The following is an 18,573-nucleotide window of genomic DNA, read 5'->3' as shown; positions in this document are numbered from 1 at the left end:
TTCCTGGGACTCACCCACACCCAGCTCCTGCAGCAGGCGCCGGTACTCTGGCTCAGTCTCCAGCAGTTTCAGCAGATTGGTGGACTCCATCCGCTCCAGCTGCACCTCCCAGTACACATAGATCTTCTGGTTGAATGTGACGTATACAAGGCAGGGGCTGTTGCGACCCTCTTTGCAGGCATACAGGCCTGGGAGGTGTGGGTGGTGAGACAAAGGTCAAAAAGTTTCAGTCCCAATGGTAGGAGGGCAGAGAACAAGATATAGGCATTAGAGTCAGCAGTTTCTACCCCCACACAATGTCAGGCAAAAAACAAAGGCCCTCTTTCTATTTCTTCCGTGTTGTGAACTCAGTAAAATAGGTAAAACTGTCTGTCATACCTGTTTATCCAGATATAGAAAAACCACAGCAATGAAAACCAGGCAGAGCAGCATTCAAATTGGTGATATTTACCGATTTTCCCATCTAATAATATCCCTGGGGAGCCCCTGGGTGGTACAAACAGCTAACAGGCTTAGCTGCTAGCCAAAAGGTCTACCCAGAGACATCTCAGAAGAAAGGCCTGGTTGATCTACTTTTGAAAAACCAGCCATTCAAAACCCTGTGGAGCACAGTTCTAGCCTGATGCACGTGGAGCTGCCATGAGTCAGAGTGACTCGATAGCCACTGATTTTTAATATATCTGGAATAAATAAGGAACAGTCTTGCTAGTCCAAGAGGTAGATTAGCCAAGATTAGACCAGAAGCTAAGGCTTCTCTTAGGTGTCAGTCCCTTCTTCAAAGGCATACTAACCTTTCAGGTAAGTGGAGTATGTACTCCACAGTACTGTTCAATGTCCTATCATTTTAGTACTTGACGATGTCCCCTAGTCATCCAAAAGAGTTAATGCCGTTTCCCAAACCAAAAAAAACTAAACCCATTGCTGTCAAGTCGATTCCGACTGGTAGCAATCCTATAGGACAGAGAACTGTCCATTGGGTTTCCAACGAGCAGCTGCCTGTTTTTTGGTTAGCAGCCGAGCTCTTAACCACTGTGCCACCAGGGCTCCTGCTACTTCCCAAGGTCCCCAGTTTGGAACTAAGAAGAATGCTCTGGGAGAATCCCCTTCACAGAGTTCTGGCATGTTCAGATTAGAAAGAACTTTCTGACGTCTTCAATGTATGCTGGACAGAGAGATGAGAACACATGCCAGTCTTAAAAATATTTAGCGATGGAGATCTCATTGTCTTTTACTTCTTCTTATTTCAGACTCCAAAGACAGCGATTTCGTACCCACCTATCACCCTTTAACGGAAGAGCAAAGAGCTAAGGAACTAACTTGTTTATGAAGACTTAAAGTAGGGGTCATTTTGAGAGTGGAAATGAGAGGCAAACAAGCGTGGATGAGAGGGGCCATGGGGGCGGGGGTCCCACCTGCACAGAAGGCTCGGATATTTTCATCCACTTGGAAGCGGACCACAGTACGATTGTGATCAATAATATACGTCTGTCCATCCCAGGCACATGCAACTACCTCCTCATGTCCATTGCCCTGAAAAAGGCCAGAGATAGGGATGCTGGAGTGACAAGGAGCTGTTTTAGAAAGGGATCCAACGGTGGGGCCAGATGAAATACAAAGGGCAGGCTGTCGACTGGACCCTGAGAGGCCAACAGTGAGCTGGGAAAGAAAACAACCATTCATTGAATGTCTCCCATGTGCCAGGCACCAAGTGGGGCTGCCAAATGGGCCACCATACATAATGGTCACAACGACCCTATAAAGTAGGTAACATTATTCTAAACTTTATACTCAGGAAAAGCAGCTTATAGAAATAGTCACTTGCCCAAGGTCACTCAGCTGGGAAGTAGCAGGATCAGGACTCAAACCCATGTCTGTTTTACCTGACTTCAAAGCTGAAGCCCCTTCTCCTAAGCCATCAAGTAGGCACAACGGCAGCATGAAGTATAACCCCACCTTGTGCCAATTCCAGGACCAAAGTCCTATTAAAGAGAGACTCACATACAGAAAAAAAAAAAGCCTTATAAAATATACATCTGAAATTGGTGCTAATAACTTGTTTATAGTAATCTGTTTCTCTTTGGGGCTGTTACTTCTGCTGAAAGGTATTGAAATGATATATTTTCCATCAGTATAATGTTATTGGGTGCTGTCGAGTCACTCCTGACTTACAGTGACCCCATGTGACAGAGTAGAGCTGCCTCATACAGTTTTCTTAGCTACAATCTCTATGGAAGCAAATCGATCACCAAGTCTTTCTCCACTGGGCAGGTTCAAACCGCCAACCTTTTGGTTAGCGGCTGAGCACTTAACCATTGCACCACAGGGCTCCTTATCAATATAGTATAGTATGAGGCAATGTGGAATTAGGGGAAACAAACTTACTCAGGATTGATTTGTTGTCATTGTTAGGTACCATCAAGTCAGTTCCAACTCACAGCAACCCTATGTACAACAGAATGAAACATTGCCCAGTCCTGCACCATCCTTACAATTGTTGCTATGCTTGAGCCCACTGCTGTAGCCACTGTGTCAGTCCATCTCATTGAGGGTCTTCCTCTTTTTTGACGATCCTCTACTTTACCAAGTATGATGTCCTTCTCCAGGGACTGGTCCTTTCTGATAACATGTCCAAAGTACGTGAGACAAAGTCTTGCCATCCTTGCTTCTAAGGAGCATTCTGGCTGTACTTCTTGCAAGATAGATTTGTTTGTTCTTCTGGTAGTCCATGGTATAGTCAACATTCTTTGCCAACACCATAATTCAAAGGCATCAATTCCTCTCCAGTCTTCCTTATTCATTGTCCAGCTTTTGCATGCATATGAGGCAAATGAAAATACCATGGCTTGGGCCAGGCACACCTTAGTCCTCAAAGTGACACCCTTGCTTTCTAACACTTTAAAGAGGTCTTTTGTAGCAGATTTGCCCAATGCAATATGTGGTTTGACTTCTTGATGCTGCTTCCATGGGCTTTGATTGTGGATCCAAGTAAAATGAAATCCTTGACAACTTCAATATTTTCTCCATTTATCATGATATTGCTTACTGGTCCAGCTGTGAGAATTTCTGTTTTATGTTGAGGTACAATCCATACTGAAGGCTATAGTCTTTGGTCTTCATCAATAAGTACATCAAGTCCTCTTTACTTTCAGCAAGCAAGGTTGTGTCACCTGCATATCACAGGTGGTTAATGAGTCTTCCTCCAATCCTGCTGCTGGGTTCTTCACATAGTACAGCTTCTCTGATTATTTGCTCAGCATACAGATTAAGTATGGTGAAAGGATACAACCCTGATGCACACCTTTCCTGATTTTAAACCATGCAGTATCCCCTTGTTCTGTTCAAATTACTGCCTCTTGATTTATGTACAGGTTCCTCCTGAGCACAATTAAGTGTTCTGGAATTCCCATTCTTCTCAATATTATCCATAATTCATTATGATCCACACAGTAGAATGCCGCTGCATAGCCAGTAACACACAGATAACATCTTTCTGGTATTCTCTGCATTCAGCCAGGATCCATCTGACATCAGTCATGATATCTCTCATTTCATGTCCTCTTCTGAGTCCAGCTTGAATTTCTGGCAGTTCCCTGTCATTGTACTACTACAACCGTTTTTGAATTATCTTCAGCATGATTTTACTTGCATGTGATATTAATGATACTGTTCAGTATTTTCTGCATTCCATTGGATCGCCTTTCTTTGGAATAGGCAGGTACATGGATCTCTTCCAATCAGCTGGCCAGGTGGCTGTCTTTCAAATTTCTTGGCACAGATGAGTGAGTGCTTCTAGCACTGCATCTGTTGAAACATCTCAACTGGTATTCGTTCCATTTCTGGGACCTTGCTTTTTGCAAGTGCCTTCAGTGCAGCTTAGACTTCTTCCTTCAGTACTATTGGTTCTTCACCATATGCTACCTCCTGAAATGGTTGAATGTCGACCAATTCCTTTTTTTAATTTTTATTGTGCCTTAAGTGAAAGTTTACAAATCAAGTCAGTCTCTCATACAAAAATTCGTATACACCTTGCTACAGACTCCTAGATGCTCTCGCCCTAATGAGACAGCACGCTCCTTCTCTCCACCCTCTCTTTTTGTGTCCATTTGGCCAGCTTCTGACCCCCTCTGCCCTCTCATCTCCCCTCCAGACAGGAGCTGCCCACATAGTCTCATGTGTCTACTTGATCCAAGAAGCTCACTCCTCACCAGTATCACTTTCTATCCTATAGTCCAGTCCAATCCCTGTCTGAAGAGTCGGCTTTGGGAATGGTTCCCGTCTTGGGCTAATAGAAGGTCTGGGGACCATGACCTCTGGGGTCCTTCTAGTCTCAGTCAGGCCATTAAGTCTGGTCTTTTTATGAGAATTTGGGGTCTGCATCCCACTGCTCTCCTGCTCCTTCAAGGGTCCTCTGTTGTGTTCCCTGTCAGGGCAGTCATTGGTTGTAGCTGGGAACCATCTAGTTCTTCTGATCTCAGGCTGAAGTAGTCTCTGGTTTATGTGGCCCTTTCTGTCTCTTGGGCTCATAATTACCTTGTGTCTTTGGTGTTCTTCATTCTCCTTTGTTCCAGGTGGGCTGAGACCAATTGATGCATCTTAAATGGCCTCTTGCTACTGTTTAAGACCCCAGACGCCACTCTCCAAAGTGGGATGCAGAATGTGTTCTTAATAGATTTTATGATGCCAATTGACTTAGATGTCCCCTGAAGCCATGGTCCCCAAACCCCTGCCCCTGCTATGCTGGCCTTTGAAGCATTCAGTTTATTCAGGAAACTTCTTTGCTTTTGGTTTAGTCCAGTTGTGCCGACCTCTCCTGTATTGTTCGACCAATTCTTTTTGATACAGTGACTCTGTATTCCTTCCATCTTCTTTTGATGCTTCCTGTGTCATTCAATTTTTTGCCCATAGAATCCTTCACTATTGCACCTTGAAGATCGAATTGTTTCTTCAGTTCTTTCAGCTTGAGAAATGCCAAGCACATTCTTCCCTTTTGGTTTTCTAACTCCAGGTCTTGTGCATTTCATTATAATACTTTAGCTTCTCGAGCTGCCCTTTGAAATCTTCTGTTCAGCTCTTTTACGTCATTATTTCTTCCTTTCGCTTTAGCTGCTCTACATTCAAGAGCAAATATCAAAGTCTCTTCTGACATCCATTTTGGTCTTTTTTTTTCTGTGTTTTTAATGGCCTTTTGCTTTCTTTATGTATGATGTCCTTGATGTCATCCCATAACTTACCTGGTCTTTAGTCATTAGTGTTCAATGAGTCAAATCTATTGATTTAGGCTTGTCTAAAGAGACTTAAGGAGCCCTGGTGGCATAATGGTTAAGTGCTTGGCTGCTAATTGAAAGGTTAGTGGTTCAAACCCATTAGCTGCTATGTGGGAAAAATATGTGGTAGTCTGCTTCCATAAAGATCATAGCCTTGGAAACAGTATGGGGCAATTCTACTCTGTCCTATAGGGTCACTATGAGTCAGAATTGACTCTACAGCAATGGGTTTGAGTTAAAGAGGCTTATCATGTTTGGTAAAGTAGAGGGTCAGTGAAAATGAGGAAAACCGTCTATGAGATGGATTAACACAATACCACAAACATATTAAAACACAGACTCATCAAAGATCATGAAAATGGCATAGGACCAGGCAACATTTTGTTCTGTTACATAAGGTTGCCATGAGTTGGAGCCGACTCAATGGGAACTAACAATAACAATATAGAGACTTAATATAAAGGTTGAGAATTAACCGTAACGTGAAACTGGCCTGATTTAAATCTAATCTCTCCATGAGCAGAAGGTGAAAATGCTCTCCTCCACCAGGTTTTCCACTCACCGTGACATCTAACTTCTCTAGGGCAAAAAGCTGATGATCCACCTGCACCGACCACAACAGCTTGTCTGCTTCCTCCATAAGCTTCAGCGTCCCTGTACAGCAAGAGGCAGGCAGGGGGTATGTGGGACCGAACACCTGACCAGACCCCACAGGCATGTACCCTTCCACTCCAGTACTGCCCCATAGAGCTGGCCCGGGGAACTCACCATCCAGGGTGCAGAGGGCAAAGAGGCCAGAGGCACCACTCTCAGGGCTATGTCCTGTAGGTGGGACAGAAAGACCAGAAGAAAAAACCATGAAGGAGCAGGGTAAAATCAGAGCATAAAGGGGGAATGGTGACCACAGCAGGGAGGGAAAGACAGGACTAGACATGAAGAGAAGGCCCTGTATCTCCTCTACCCCTTCTGACCCTCAGTGCTGTCTCTTGCTTCCACCCCAGCTTCACCTTGTTTGATGCTGCCAATGAGGTGAGTGGAGACATTCTTGTTGTGGATGCGGCCAGACGTCTGGTGCAGCACCACATCTCGGCCAGCAGGGGGCTCCCTGTGGGCAGGAGGGGATGGGCTAAGTGGGAGACCAAGGGAGGTCAGCTCTCTAGGATCTCAGTGGCTCCCACCCCTGTAAGGCCTTCTGGGATACAAATTAGCTTGCTAACCCAATCTGACCCATGTAGCAAGTGGAAAAGAGAGGGATGGAGCTGCCAGATTGGGATCTTAGACTTTCTTCCAGGTGCTATAAGGTTAAAGCCCAGGATTCCCTGAGTCCTTCATGAGGCAGAAGTACTTAGATTGGGACCTAGATGAAGAAGCTGTGTTGACTGCTGGCCCATCTCACTACCATGTGCCATCCCAGAGCTTCCATGTACCCCATGCCATCCACAGCCTATACTCTCTTACCTGCTGCCCTCCGTGGCTCCCTCAGAGGCAGGGGGGGACCCAGGGTCCTTGTTCCAGGTGCACAGAAGAATTGCATAAGCACAGCCTGGCTGAGATACCATCAGTTCGGGAATACCCGAGGGCCCTGGAGTCACTGAGAGACTGTCCACCTGCACCAGGGAAAAGGGGCTTAAGGGAGGATGGAGAGAGAAGGAAGTGGGACCCTGTAGATGGGGAGGGGCACTGGAAATAGTACTCTAGGCTTCGAGGGGAGCAGAAGGAGGAAGAATTCTAGAATTCACTGGGTTTCTGCCTGCTGCCCTCCTCTCCACATAGGCCATCTGTGCATGCCCCAAATGAGGTCTATGTCCTGATATAGTCCATATCCCACCCACCACGCACTCCTAATTCTTAGCCCAGTGTTTCTTCCTCTTTGCCTATTACTAGAAATTTCTCCTAAGACCCTGATTCAAAAGTATCCTTTTTGGATCTTTCTCAACAAGGTAATTTTCCTTTCTTCCCCCCATGCCCTATCCGAAGCCTGCTCTGGAAGGCCTTCCTCCCCATACCCTGGGTTCCTTGGTCCCCAAGCTCAGCCTCTCACCTGACCCTCCAGCATCCACTTCTTGAGGGATACCAGCTGCCCCGTCAGATGTTCAGTGCCCTCACCCAGATCTTCCCAACGGAAAGCCCGCACGACACGGTCTGTGTAACCTATTACCAGCTCACAACACCCATCTCCATCTGTGGGTACAGGCAAATCTGTATTTGTTAGCTTGAATCATACAAGCACCCTCCACTATTCTGCTAACGTCACCATTGGCACTTTCCATCCAGGGTAACTTCATGCCCAGTCTGTTGCGCCATCTACCTCAAAAAATTTGATCCTGGTACCCGCTTCCTTGCCCTTCCTTGTGCTTAAACACTCCACCTTTTTTCTGCAGGTCTTATCACTTCTTCCCTAGCACTTCTCTCAGATACACAACTCAAGTATCTTGAATCATTCCATATACCTACCACCCACACCGCTGAGACTACAGCTGGCCTAAATTATCAGTTTCCTATCTGTATGGCTTGCTCTCTTTACCTCCTTCAACTTTTTGACCAAATGTCACCTTCTCAGTGAGGATTTCCAAGACAACTTTTACAATTGCTAACCCTACCTCTACCTCAACACTATCTCTAGCCCCTTCTTTTTTACTTTTCTCTATAGCACTTATTTCCTTCTCATATACTACTTAAGATTTTTACAAAACTTATTTTCTTTTCTGTCTCTTCCTAACAAGCTCCAAGAGAACAGCAATTTGATCTGTTTTATTTACTATCGTAACCCCAGTGCTTACAACAACGCCTGGCGCACAATGGGAGTTTAGTATAACACCACATTAAATACAAAACAAACGCATAAATGAATACTGACTTTCCCCCCTGAATGCCTTGGGATGTGCTCCTTTACCCATTGACTCCTACTCTCCCGACTGCCTACAAAGGTAGCCGTGCCCACCGATGTCGTTGATCAGCATGACCTTGGTGTTGGCAGGGATGTGCTGCTTGAAGACGGGACGCTGCTCCTCTCCCATTAGTGTCTCGTGGTGCCCAGAAGCATCCAGGGCCTTGGCAGGTGTCAGGTCAAACAAGTGAAACCAGCCTTCAGCACTCACCGCCACCACCAGGTTCTGAGTGAGAGGTATAGGAGAAATGGAATGGGATGGAGTTTGAGTTCAAGCCTCACAGTTAAGTCACAGAGGTTAGGGATGATGTCTTTAACTCTCAGTTGATTTCTACCTTGAGAAAGGGATCAAGAAAAGGCCTTGGAGTGCTGCCAAAGTCCCAACGTTCCCTAGAGTTCTTTTTTTTTTTTGGAATGGTGACCATGAGTGTAAACAATTTGCTTAAGAGTTCTGCTGTGAAGGGAAGGTAAGAGACTGGGAGGTAACTGATGGAGATGGAGTAGGAGAGTGGGGTACTGCATTTTTTATGCAGATAACACACACCTTCTATGTTTTTTTAATTTATTTTGTTGTTGAGAATACACACAGCAAAACATACACTAATTGAACTTTCTTATATGTACAATTTAGTGATATTGATTACACTGAGTTGTGTAACCATTCTTACTCTCCTTTTCTGAGTTGTTCCTCCCCCTAAGGTTCCTATCTCATCTTTCAAGTTGCTATTGTCAATCTGATCCTGAACAGATAGTTCTTAAAAGAGCATAATGCTCAAGGCAGACATTTTTTACTAATTAAGCTAAACTATTTTTTTGGTTTTAAGATGACTTCAGGGGATATTTTTGGTTTAAGATTTAAAGGTTATCTCAGGGCAATAGTTTCAGGGGTTCATCCACCCTCCGTTGCTCCAGAAAGTCTAGAGACCATGAGATTTGAAATCCTGTTCTGCATTTTTCCCCTTTTGATTAGGATTCTTCTATGGAATCTTTGATCAAAACGTTCAGTAATGGTAGCCGGGCACCATCTAGTTCTTCTGGTTGCATGGCAAAGGAGGCAGTTGTTCATGAAGGCAATTAGCCACACATTCCATATCCGGTTCCCTAGAGTTCTTACCTTTCCTTTATTACATACATCTCCAACCCCAACACAAGTCAGCTGCAAGAGAAGAAAGAGAGGCTCAGGAAGATACCCTGAGGGAGACCGGTCCTCCCTGATCTCTGTGAGGCAAGGAGGGGTTTGCCTAATCATCACCATCCCCTGAAAACTTGTGCCATATGACTTACACTGATAGTGTGCATTACTCAAGGCAGTGTGCTATGGTTACATTTACCTAGACAGCAACATGAAGACCTGAAGTAGTAAGGACAGTGTGGCTTAAAAAAACAAAACAAAACCCCTACACTAATATAGCCAGATTATAGTACGTCTAGACTTATTCAAACTATTGCCTCCATTTTGTACCATACTTTGTAAGGTCAGGTAACCTTAGGCAGTTTCCATAAAATAAAGGGAGTCACTCCACAAAAGAAAATAAAAAAACACCCAGCCTTGTGGAGGAGGGGGACCAGATGGGAGAGCACCTACTGCCTGGGGGTGTGCCTCCCTGAATTAATTTATCTTGGAAGCAATGACTGGGCTGAGCAGTTGGTGAGTTAGGACACACTGGTGTGCTTCTGTGTGGGACTTACCCTCACAGCCCCTGGGCAGATGGATCTCTTCCCCCCTCAAGACCCAGTGAGTTGAATACTGACCATTCCCTGGCAGGAACAGGTGAGCCATGGCCGACTGTCATCGTTCTTATACATGGACAGCTTCCCGCTGGTGTCTCCCACCACCAGTTCATTTAACTTCAAATAGAGAAGATGAGTGTTAGGATATGATTCTGTTGAACAACCTCCAGCTCCTCTCTACTCGGCCTATCCTGGGGAAATCACAAGACCTGAATTTTTATCTCTATCATCTTTATTAAAAATCAGTTGGGACCAACATAGCCATAGTTTCCCAGAGCTTCTTTATTTCTGGTTAGGGCTGTATATGTGGGTTCGGAGCAGGAGAGGAAGAATGGGGGCAATACAGAAACTTTGATCCATCCCAGAACAGCTCAGTGTCCCACAGACTTGACTCTCAGCTCTGCTAATTTGTCCATTACAAATGTGACATGTTTCAAAGTAGCTCCAAGGCTTTTGGAGACTCTAACTTCAGACCTCATTAGTTAATCAGGGGCTAAATAAAAAGACAATGTCAGCTCTTGGAGTCCTCTCTTCACTAGCAAAACCTTTTGATCTTGATGTGTCTGAGTGAATATATAGGTGGTGGGGGCGCAGACAAGAACCAAGCAAGAAGGGGTGGGCAGCAGCACCCATGCTCTGGGCCTCTGGTGCCCTTAAGTGATGGATAAGCTCTCAGGAGGGGAGGCACCCTGCATGGAGTCTCTTTCCCACTGCCTGCATTTGGGTACTCCACTTCCCTGTGAGTCCCAAAAGGCTGGCCATCGTTTTTGGGGGCTAACAATGACAACAAAACCAAAAAACCCAAACTCGTTGCTGTCGAGTCGATTTTGACTCACAGCGACACTATAGGACAGAGTAGAACTGCCCCATAGGGTTTCCAAGGAGCGACTGGTGGATTCGAACTGCTAACCTTTTTGGTTGGCACCCAAACACTTAACCACTGTGCCACCAGGGTGTAATGCTGATAACAAGGATTCAAATCCTATTTCCACAAACAGCTTCATAATGTTCCCTTTGGGTATATTCAACGCTACCTTCCTGTCCCTAAAATAGGGTGAACTAGTATTAGATTCTTGAGAGATTTCATCCTAAAGGCAACAAAGAGATAACAGATCAATAGTAAGGACAAGTTAGAAATGAACTGGGATTTATTAATCATGGTTTACTTTATATGAACCTTGGATTTGTTTTTTAAATAGTTATGAAAGTTTCTGGTGGGACAATTCTTAGAACCATAAAACTAGGTCATTTACATCAAACTCTCTATACCTGATGTTTCAATTACAGTTGCCTGGTCTTCCGCAGACACATAGGAGACAGGCTGCAGAGCATAGGGGTCCAGAGTGCTTCCGCCTAGATTTGAATAAAGCTATTTTTGTCTATATTTTTTCATCTACAAAACAAGGGTAATAAAAGAATCTACCTTATAAGGTTGTTGTGAGAATTAATAGAGGAAAGTATTTAGAACAGTGATTGGCGTATAAACCAGTCATTGCTGACTCTCACTCATGGCGACCCCAAGTATGTCAGAGCAGAACTGTGCTCCATAGGGTTTTCAGTGGGTAATTTTTTTGGAAGTAGACTACTAGGCTTTTTTTCCGAGGTGCCCCTGGGTGGACTAGAACCTTCAAACTTTCGGTTAGCTACAGACAGTGCCTGCATCACAGGGACTTCAACTGACATACAGTAAGTACTAATAATAAAAAAAAAAAAAAAACCAAACCCGTTACCATGGAGTCGATTTCAACTCATAGCAACCCTATAGGAAAAACTGTCCCAAAGGATTTCCTGGGAGCAACTAGTAGATTTGAATTGCCAAACTTTTGGTTAGCAGCCGTAGCTTACCATAGCTCTTAACCACTAAGCAACCAGGGCTCCACTGTAAGTACTAATACCAGGTGGTTTTTCAGCCTCAGGTTAGACACCCCCAAGACTAGGGGACTTAGCATCTGTCTTAGTCATCTAGGGCTGTCATAACAGAAATACCACAAGTGGATGGCTTTAACAAAGAGAAATTAATTTTCTTACAGTCTAGTAGGTTACAAGTTCAAATTCAGGACGTCAGCTCCAGGGGAAGGCTTTCTCTCTCTGTTGGCTCTTGAGGAAGGTCTTTGTCCTTAATCTTCCCCTGGTCTAGGGGCTTCTCAGGCATAGGGACCCCGTGACCAAAGGAGGTGCTATGCTCCTGGTGCCGCTTTCTTGGTGTTATGAGATCCCCAACTCTCTGCTTGCTTCCCTTTCCTTTTATCTCTTGAGAGATAAAAGGTGGTGCAGGCCACACCCCAGGGAAATTCCCTTTACTCTGGATCAGGGAGATGACCTGAATAAGGGTGGTGTTACAAATCTCACCCTAATCCTCTCAACATAAAATTACAATCACAAAATGGAGGACAACCACACATGGCCTAACCAAGTTGATACACACATTTTTGGGGGGACATAATCCAATCCATGACAGCATCTTTCATACCATCCCTTCTTATTTTTTATTCATTCATTCGTTCAACAAATGCCATAGCACATAGTAAGCCCTCATCAATGTTTGTTTAATGAACAAATAGCGAAAGATTTTTTATTAAAGCAAAGAAAAATCAGAACAAAAGGTAAAAAATGTCCAGCCAGCCCTGGAATTTTCAGGTAAAGCTGAACAATCAGTTGGAGATGCAAAGATAAATGCACAGGCTCCCTGCTGAGAAGGACCTCACAGTTCAACAGGGGCACGGACACAGGAATAAAATCACAAAGCAGTGTGGTAAGTGCAGTGAGCAAAAAGATGTAACCCAGCCAGGCAGGGAGTAAGGCCACAAAAGATGTCCTGGAAGAGGACACGTCCAGGGCAGCCCATCTGCTTTCCAGCGGCTCTAATGCTTTCCAGCAGTTCTGCTTCTCTGTGGCCCATCCTGGCTCTGGCCTCTAGAGGTTACTCAGTGACATTAAAGAACCCCAGCTGAGGGTACACCCTAAGCTCAGAAAGGCTAAAGGAGAAAGGAGGCGAGATCTTCCTGCCATTGCTTCAGCCTTCCAAAGGCTTTCCTCCTGAGGATGCAGCCAGGCTTCAGAGGGCAGTCCTAGAGGGTGTGGATTCTTTTCCCGGCTTCTCCCTCTGACTTAGCCAGAAAGAATCTATTTCAAAGAACTTTAGGTGAAGGGTTTATTAGGCTGAAATCAGTCTTTTTTCCTGCTGCAAATCTCTAAGTATTGGCCTTGGAACCACTAACAAAAATTCTATCCACGCTCATGGAAGCTGAGGGTACCGTGTCTGAACAGCTCTCAACTAAACAACTCTCTCAGCTACCGTCCTTCTTTCAATTATATTTATTAATTACACGCAAAAACCTTCAAGTTGCTTTGAAGCACATAATCGCATTTACTTTTTATAACAATATTCATTTACTCAACAAACATTTACTAAGTGCCAGGCATTGTTCTAGGTGTTGGCGATACAGCAGTGAAAAAACTCATCACAATTTCTGTCCTGACGGAGCTAAGAAGCCCTGGTGGCGCAGTGGTTAAGTGATAGGGCTCCTAACCAAAAGGTTGGCAGTTTGAATCCACCAGCTGCTCCCCGGAAACCCTGTGAGGCAGTTCTACTCTGTCCTCTAGGGTCGCTATGTGTTGGAATTGACTCGATGGCAGTGGTTTATGGAGCTTACAATAAAGGTGAAAAAAATACGCCTAATACGGCAGAACTAGTTGTGTAACACAGCAATTCACTTAGAGAAGTACAATTTCAAAAAACGCTACTGCTATGAAGTTATGAAAAAAAATGTACTGTGTATTTTTCCCTTTTAAATAAAGGCAACAGGATACAATGGAAAATATTGCACATCTGAAGTCACTTTGTTAATTTACCACTCAAAAATGTAAAAACCCTCCCTTGATTTTCTCATAAAATTGTACTGCTTAGACTATAAAGAGATGTGAAAGCCCATAAAACATGATGAAAACTTATGAGAATAACTTTTTCCTCCCTAGAAAGAATAGAGCCAAAACAGGCTTCTTAAGATACCTTTTCCATCATAGCACCGGGGAGGGAAAGAAAAGATACTTTACCACTTGTCTTCTGGGGAAGAAGAGAGCACAAAACAGGGAGGTGGAGATGAGAAGATGGGAAACAAACTCAATGATAAAATAAATACAATTTTTAAAAGGGGGGAGGGGGAGCTACCTAGCATGTACCTTGAGGTGTTCAACTACAATTGGAGGTATCTTCAGGAGGTTATTATGTTTTTAGGTGGCAAGTGGTTAAGAATGATGGCAGCTCCTTGGAAACCCTATGTGGCAGTTCTACTCTGTCCTATAGGGTCACTACGAGTAGGAATTGACAACAACAGGTTTGGCTTTTGGTTTTATAGACAGATGAAGGATAAGATTTAAGAGTGTGTGCGTTTGTGCATGCGTGCGTGCGCATGTGCGTGTGTGTGTGTGTGTATCTGATACCTCTGTCCACTGGGCCTACAAGCAGTGACACACCAGTAATGATGAGCATATCTGGTATCAAGATCTTGGTTTATAATTCCATTTCCACTAAAAGGAAGCAGGGATCTTTGGAGAACAGGTTGCTCTCAGGCAGGGCCAGTTTAAGGGATATGAGGGCCCTAAACACTGAAAATCTGTGGTGCCCCCTCCTCTGCTTATCATGCATTCAAACAGGATATTTGAGTTATATATACATACACATACATATATGTGTGTATATATATACACACACGTATATATATATACACATATATTTTTATATATATGTATGTGTTTGTGTCTTAGCTATCCATGACGTAACTTTTTAAATGCGACTATTTTTTTTATAATATCAGTGATCGAACACAAAAGTGTCGTATGCCACTTTAGTGGAATGAGAAGAACTGGAGCATAAAACTTTTACTGGATGCGGGGCACTAAGATTTTTACTTAGGTCATAACTGTATACATAAATGCTACATAGCAGTTAAAAAGTAACTTGACTGAATTCATTGCAATGGTCACTTTATTCCAGTTCCCTCGGCTTTGTGCGTCACCTGGGACTGGAGTTGCCATTGGTTGTTTACCAGGATGCACACAAGAGCATACTCTTGTGTTTATATCATGGCAAAGGGCATGGCTGGCCCTCCTGGCTGGAGATGCGCAATCAGCAGATGTGGACATACAAGATGGTTCTCTCAAAATGGATCAGAGACCTCTTATCTATTAACATAATCCTTCCTTGCCCAGTAACTGCTCATGCTGGATCCAGTTGCATATTGGGTGAATGTAGCAAGAGTTAGACTAGACGGCCCACCCCCACCTCCTGTTTATTAGAAATAAACAGTATACTCCCAAGAGACCTGCCAAGGTAAGGAGTTTCAATTATATGGGAGAAGACCATAGGAGACAGATGTTAATGAACACAGGAGGAGATGGTTAAGAGACAGATGTCAATCAACAAGATATTGAAGAGATAGGGGTCTCATAGCTTAAGCAACCTTGCAAGCAGGCATGCTCATGTCCCTTCGTGAACTTTATTTCCAATCAGCACATTCTCACACACTGGAGCTGAAACACTCTCACACACTGGAGCTGAAACTAAGACAGGGAGCAAAGGCCCTGAGATCAGAGGGTGACTGTTTGAGAAATAATGAAGAGACTGGTGCGGTTAGAGGAGATGCAAGTAAACGAGAAATAGGCTATACTATCAGAGAGGTAATAGGGTGCCTGTTTTAGAAATAACGAAGAGACTGGTATGGTTAGAGGAGATGCAAGTAAACGAGAAATAGGCTATACTATCAGAGAGGTAATAGGGGGTTCGGTGTGGAACCTAGAGACTTAGTAAGCAGAGAACAGAGGGGCCCCAAATCTGCAAACAAAGTAACAAGAAACGGACCAGGGTGCAGAAACAAAGCCATTCCCCAGAACAGTGGGACAGGGTATCTAAAAATAGCCCACAAACTTCTTTAAAGTTGCCTTTCAGAAGCAGCTGGAGAAAACCAGGCCCAGGGACATGCGCAGAACATCCACCTGTGACTGCTGTGTGACCTTCCACCAGGGGCAGTGAGGGGCTACAGCCATAGCTGGGGAATCGAACCCAGGGAGCAAGAGACTGTGCAGGCACGACACCCCATAAGTCCTGCTACGAATCCCAGAGGCCGGTACAGGAGCCATCTTGGAAAGCTGCTGTGCAAGCACCTTAGTTAACATATTCCTGCCTGTGTATATGAATAAACATGAATCTTTTCCCCGCCCTAGAACTTCTAAGAACTCTGGCCTGTCTTTTGTTCTGAGATGAGGGTATGCGTTGCTCTAGGCCCTCCTTGTCTCTGCTTGCAAGCCTCCTCAATAAAGCTTTGCTTGTGTGGAAAACTACGTGCCTTACCTGCTCATTCTTGACCAGTGAGAGGCAAGAACCTTATTCCGGTAACAATACCATTTTCATTTCCTGCCCTGCCAGATCCCTCCCACTGCGATGTTCACTTTTCCTTGTGTCCTGTCTGCTTGGCATCTATGGGTCTTTGCTTTGGACAACTGGTGTCCCTGTTTTGTTGGTGCCCTAAGCACGTGCTTACCTTGCTTATTGGTTAATTCCTGCCTGTTCCCAGGGATGAGGCACAGGAAGAACAATAAAGATGAGCCTGGACCGTCTTTCTTGTGTCAGAAAGCAAGGAAACCCCAAAGACTAACAAGGACATATCACAAGGACTGGAGATACATTTAAAAATATTGAATTTGCAAATGTTTTGCATACATGTTTTTACCACAATAAAAACAAATCAAACCAAACCAAATGCACTGCTGTCCAGTCGATTCAAACTCACAGCGACCCTATAGGACAGAGTAGAACTGCCCCATGGAGTTTCCAAGGAGCACCTGGCAGATTCGAACTGCTGACCTCTTGGTTAGCAGCCGTAGCACTTAACCACTATGCCACCAGCGTTTCCACAATAAAAACGATTAAAAAAAAAGAGAGAGACACAGGAACCAGTTTGAAGGAACTCTCACTAATCAAATATGGGATAATAGAAGCACAAACTAATGATTGTAATGTTTTATAATCCATTGAATGAAATAAAAATGACTCAAATAGTCCATGAGTCCATAATAATCGAGTTTAAATAATAAATAGGGAAGGAGGGGGGAAAAAAAAGGAGAGTAAGGAGAGAGAGTAGGGGGTAGGAGAGGAGGAGAATAATGAGTTTTGCATTAAAAACATGAACTAGTCAGAGATAATGATTCAAAAGAGAAAGTCTGGGAAAAAAGCGCCTGAACACCATCAACTGCCCCATTTGATGCTCCACCTCCAGTACCCTTCACATATTGTTATCAACGCATCCCATTACATTTTGTTATTTTTGTGACTCTCCCAGCTAGATTATGAACTTCCTGAGGGCAGGGACAGCCTTGTTCATCTTTAAATTCCCAGAACGTAGCAGAGTCCTTGGAGCATAATAAAAAACTCATTGCTCTCTAGTCGATCTCCACTCATCGTGACCCTATAGAACAGAGTAGAACTACCCCACATGGTTTCCAAGGTTGTAAACCTTTATGGAAACACACTGCCACATCTTTCTCTGGCAGAGCGGCAGGTGGGTTGGAACCACCGACCTTCCAGTTAGCAGCCAAGCACTTAACCACTGTGGCACCAGGGCTCCTTGGTGCGTAACAGGCAGTTCAATCATATTTGCAGAAAAATAAAAGCAAATAACAACAACATAGCTAACACTGAGCGTTAGCTGTATGCCATCCATTGTTCTACATGCTTTATCTGTATTAACTAATTTAAACAACGAAAAAAGGAACGACTGCAAGGGGAAGAAAAGGTACATGGAGATTGTTCCCATAATTCAACAAAGGTGTGGAGCTTTAAAGTTGCCAAACACCTGCGTCAACTATGGAAGAGGCACTGTAGAAACCCAACATTATTAAGACGGGAGTGGCGGGAGCACCTGTTGCCCCTGCCTGCGAAACTTAAGAGTCTACCAGGTGGGCGGCGAGGCAGAGAAGTACACTGATCAATTCCTGAGCTATGTGCTGACTGTAACAGCAGCAGAGATGGGTTTTAAGCCTATGCGATGCACCGAAGGAGAAGGAGGGTCAGAAAGCAGAACGGTATTATTATTCCCAATTTACGGCTGAAAAAATGAGGCTCTGAAAAGTAAAGTGGTATTTGAGTGGCAACATCACTGCAGGCTTAACTATAGAAGCAACGATCCAAGGAACTTGGCCACTGGACTTTACTAGGTTGCTACTCTGAACAAATTACTGAATTAGGCAGAAGGATCAACTACCCATCCCCCTAAAAAATACTCAGGGTACCAGGACTGCCAATCCGGTGATCACGTCCATGCACTTACGCTATCACTAAAATTTCTCTTCTGTAGCAGTCCACTCTAGACCCAACGCGCATGCTCGCTGCTCACGTGACAGGGCGCCGGCAGCGGCTTCCACTTCCCCTTCCTCGCCCCGCCCCTGCGCAGATCCAGGCTGCGTCACTTGCAATGCGCATGCACTTACTGTATCGTTATCGACGTCTCCTAGGCAGATCGCGTGCGGGAAGAGGCTCCCGCTAAACTCCAGGGCTACGCGTTGCACATAGCTAACTGACCTCATTGCACTTCCAAGAGCCGAGGGACCGGGGAGCCCCGCTAAATGTCCCCGACCCCCCTTCTGACAGCCGCCGTAGCGGAAGGCCACCTAAAGCGGAAAGTTACGTCACCGCCTGAG

The 18,573-nt window shown here is 44.6% G+C and overlaps 1 protein-coding gene across 2 annotated transcripts in view; it reads right to left on the bottom strand.

The window, feature by feature from the left end:
* The window catches only part of ITFG2 (integrin alpha FG-GAP repeat containing 2), a 26,303-nt gene extending 7,730 nt beyond the window's left edge, over nucleotides 1-18,573 (bottom strand). The window contains exons 1-11 of one of the 2 annotated variants that reach the window (XM_049882191.1): nucleotides 18,364-18,573; nucleotides 9,904-9,999; nucleotides 9,266-9,307; nucleotides 8,206-8,377; nucleotides 7,306-7,445; nucleotides 6,723-6,871; nucleotides 6,272-6,369; nucleotides 6,033-6,086; nucleotides 5,827-5,918; nucleotides 1,413-1,530; nucleotides 15-188 (exon numbers count right to left, since the gene is read on the bottom strand). In XM_049882191.1, coding sequence (XP_049738148.1) covers nucleotides 15-188; nucleotides 1,413-1,530; nucleotides 5,827-5,918; nucleotides 6,033-6,086; nucleotides 6,272-6,369; nucleotides 6,723-6,871; nucleotides 7,306-7,445; nucleotides 8,206-8,377; nucleotides 9,266-9,307; nucleotides 9,904-9,999; nucleotides 18,364-18,459 — 1,231 coding nt within the window. In that variant the 5' untranslated portion in view covers nucleotides 18,460-18,573. The other variant, XM_049882192.1, reaches the window with a different exon arrangement.

This window comes from Elephas maximus, chromosome 4 (assembly GCF_024166365.1).
Source record: "Elephas maximus indicus isolate mEleMax1 chromosome 4, mEleMax1 primary haplotype, whole genome shotgun sequence".
NCBI lineage: Eukaryota > Metazoa > Chordata > Mammalia > Proboscidea > Elephantidae > Elephas > Elephas maximus.
Note: the sequence above shows the minus strand (reverse complement) of the source record. Positions and strands in the feature narration are given on the sequence as shown.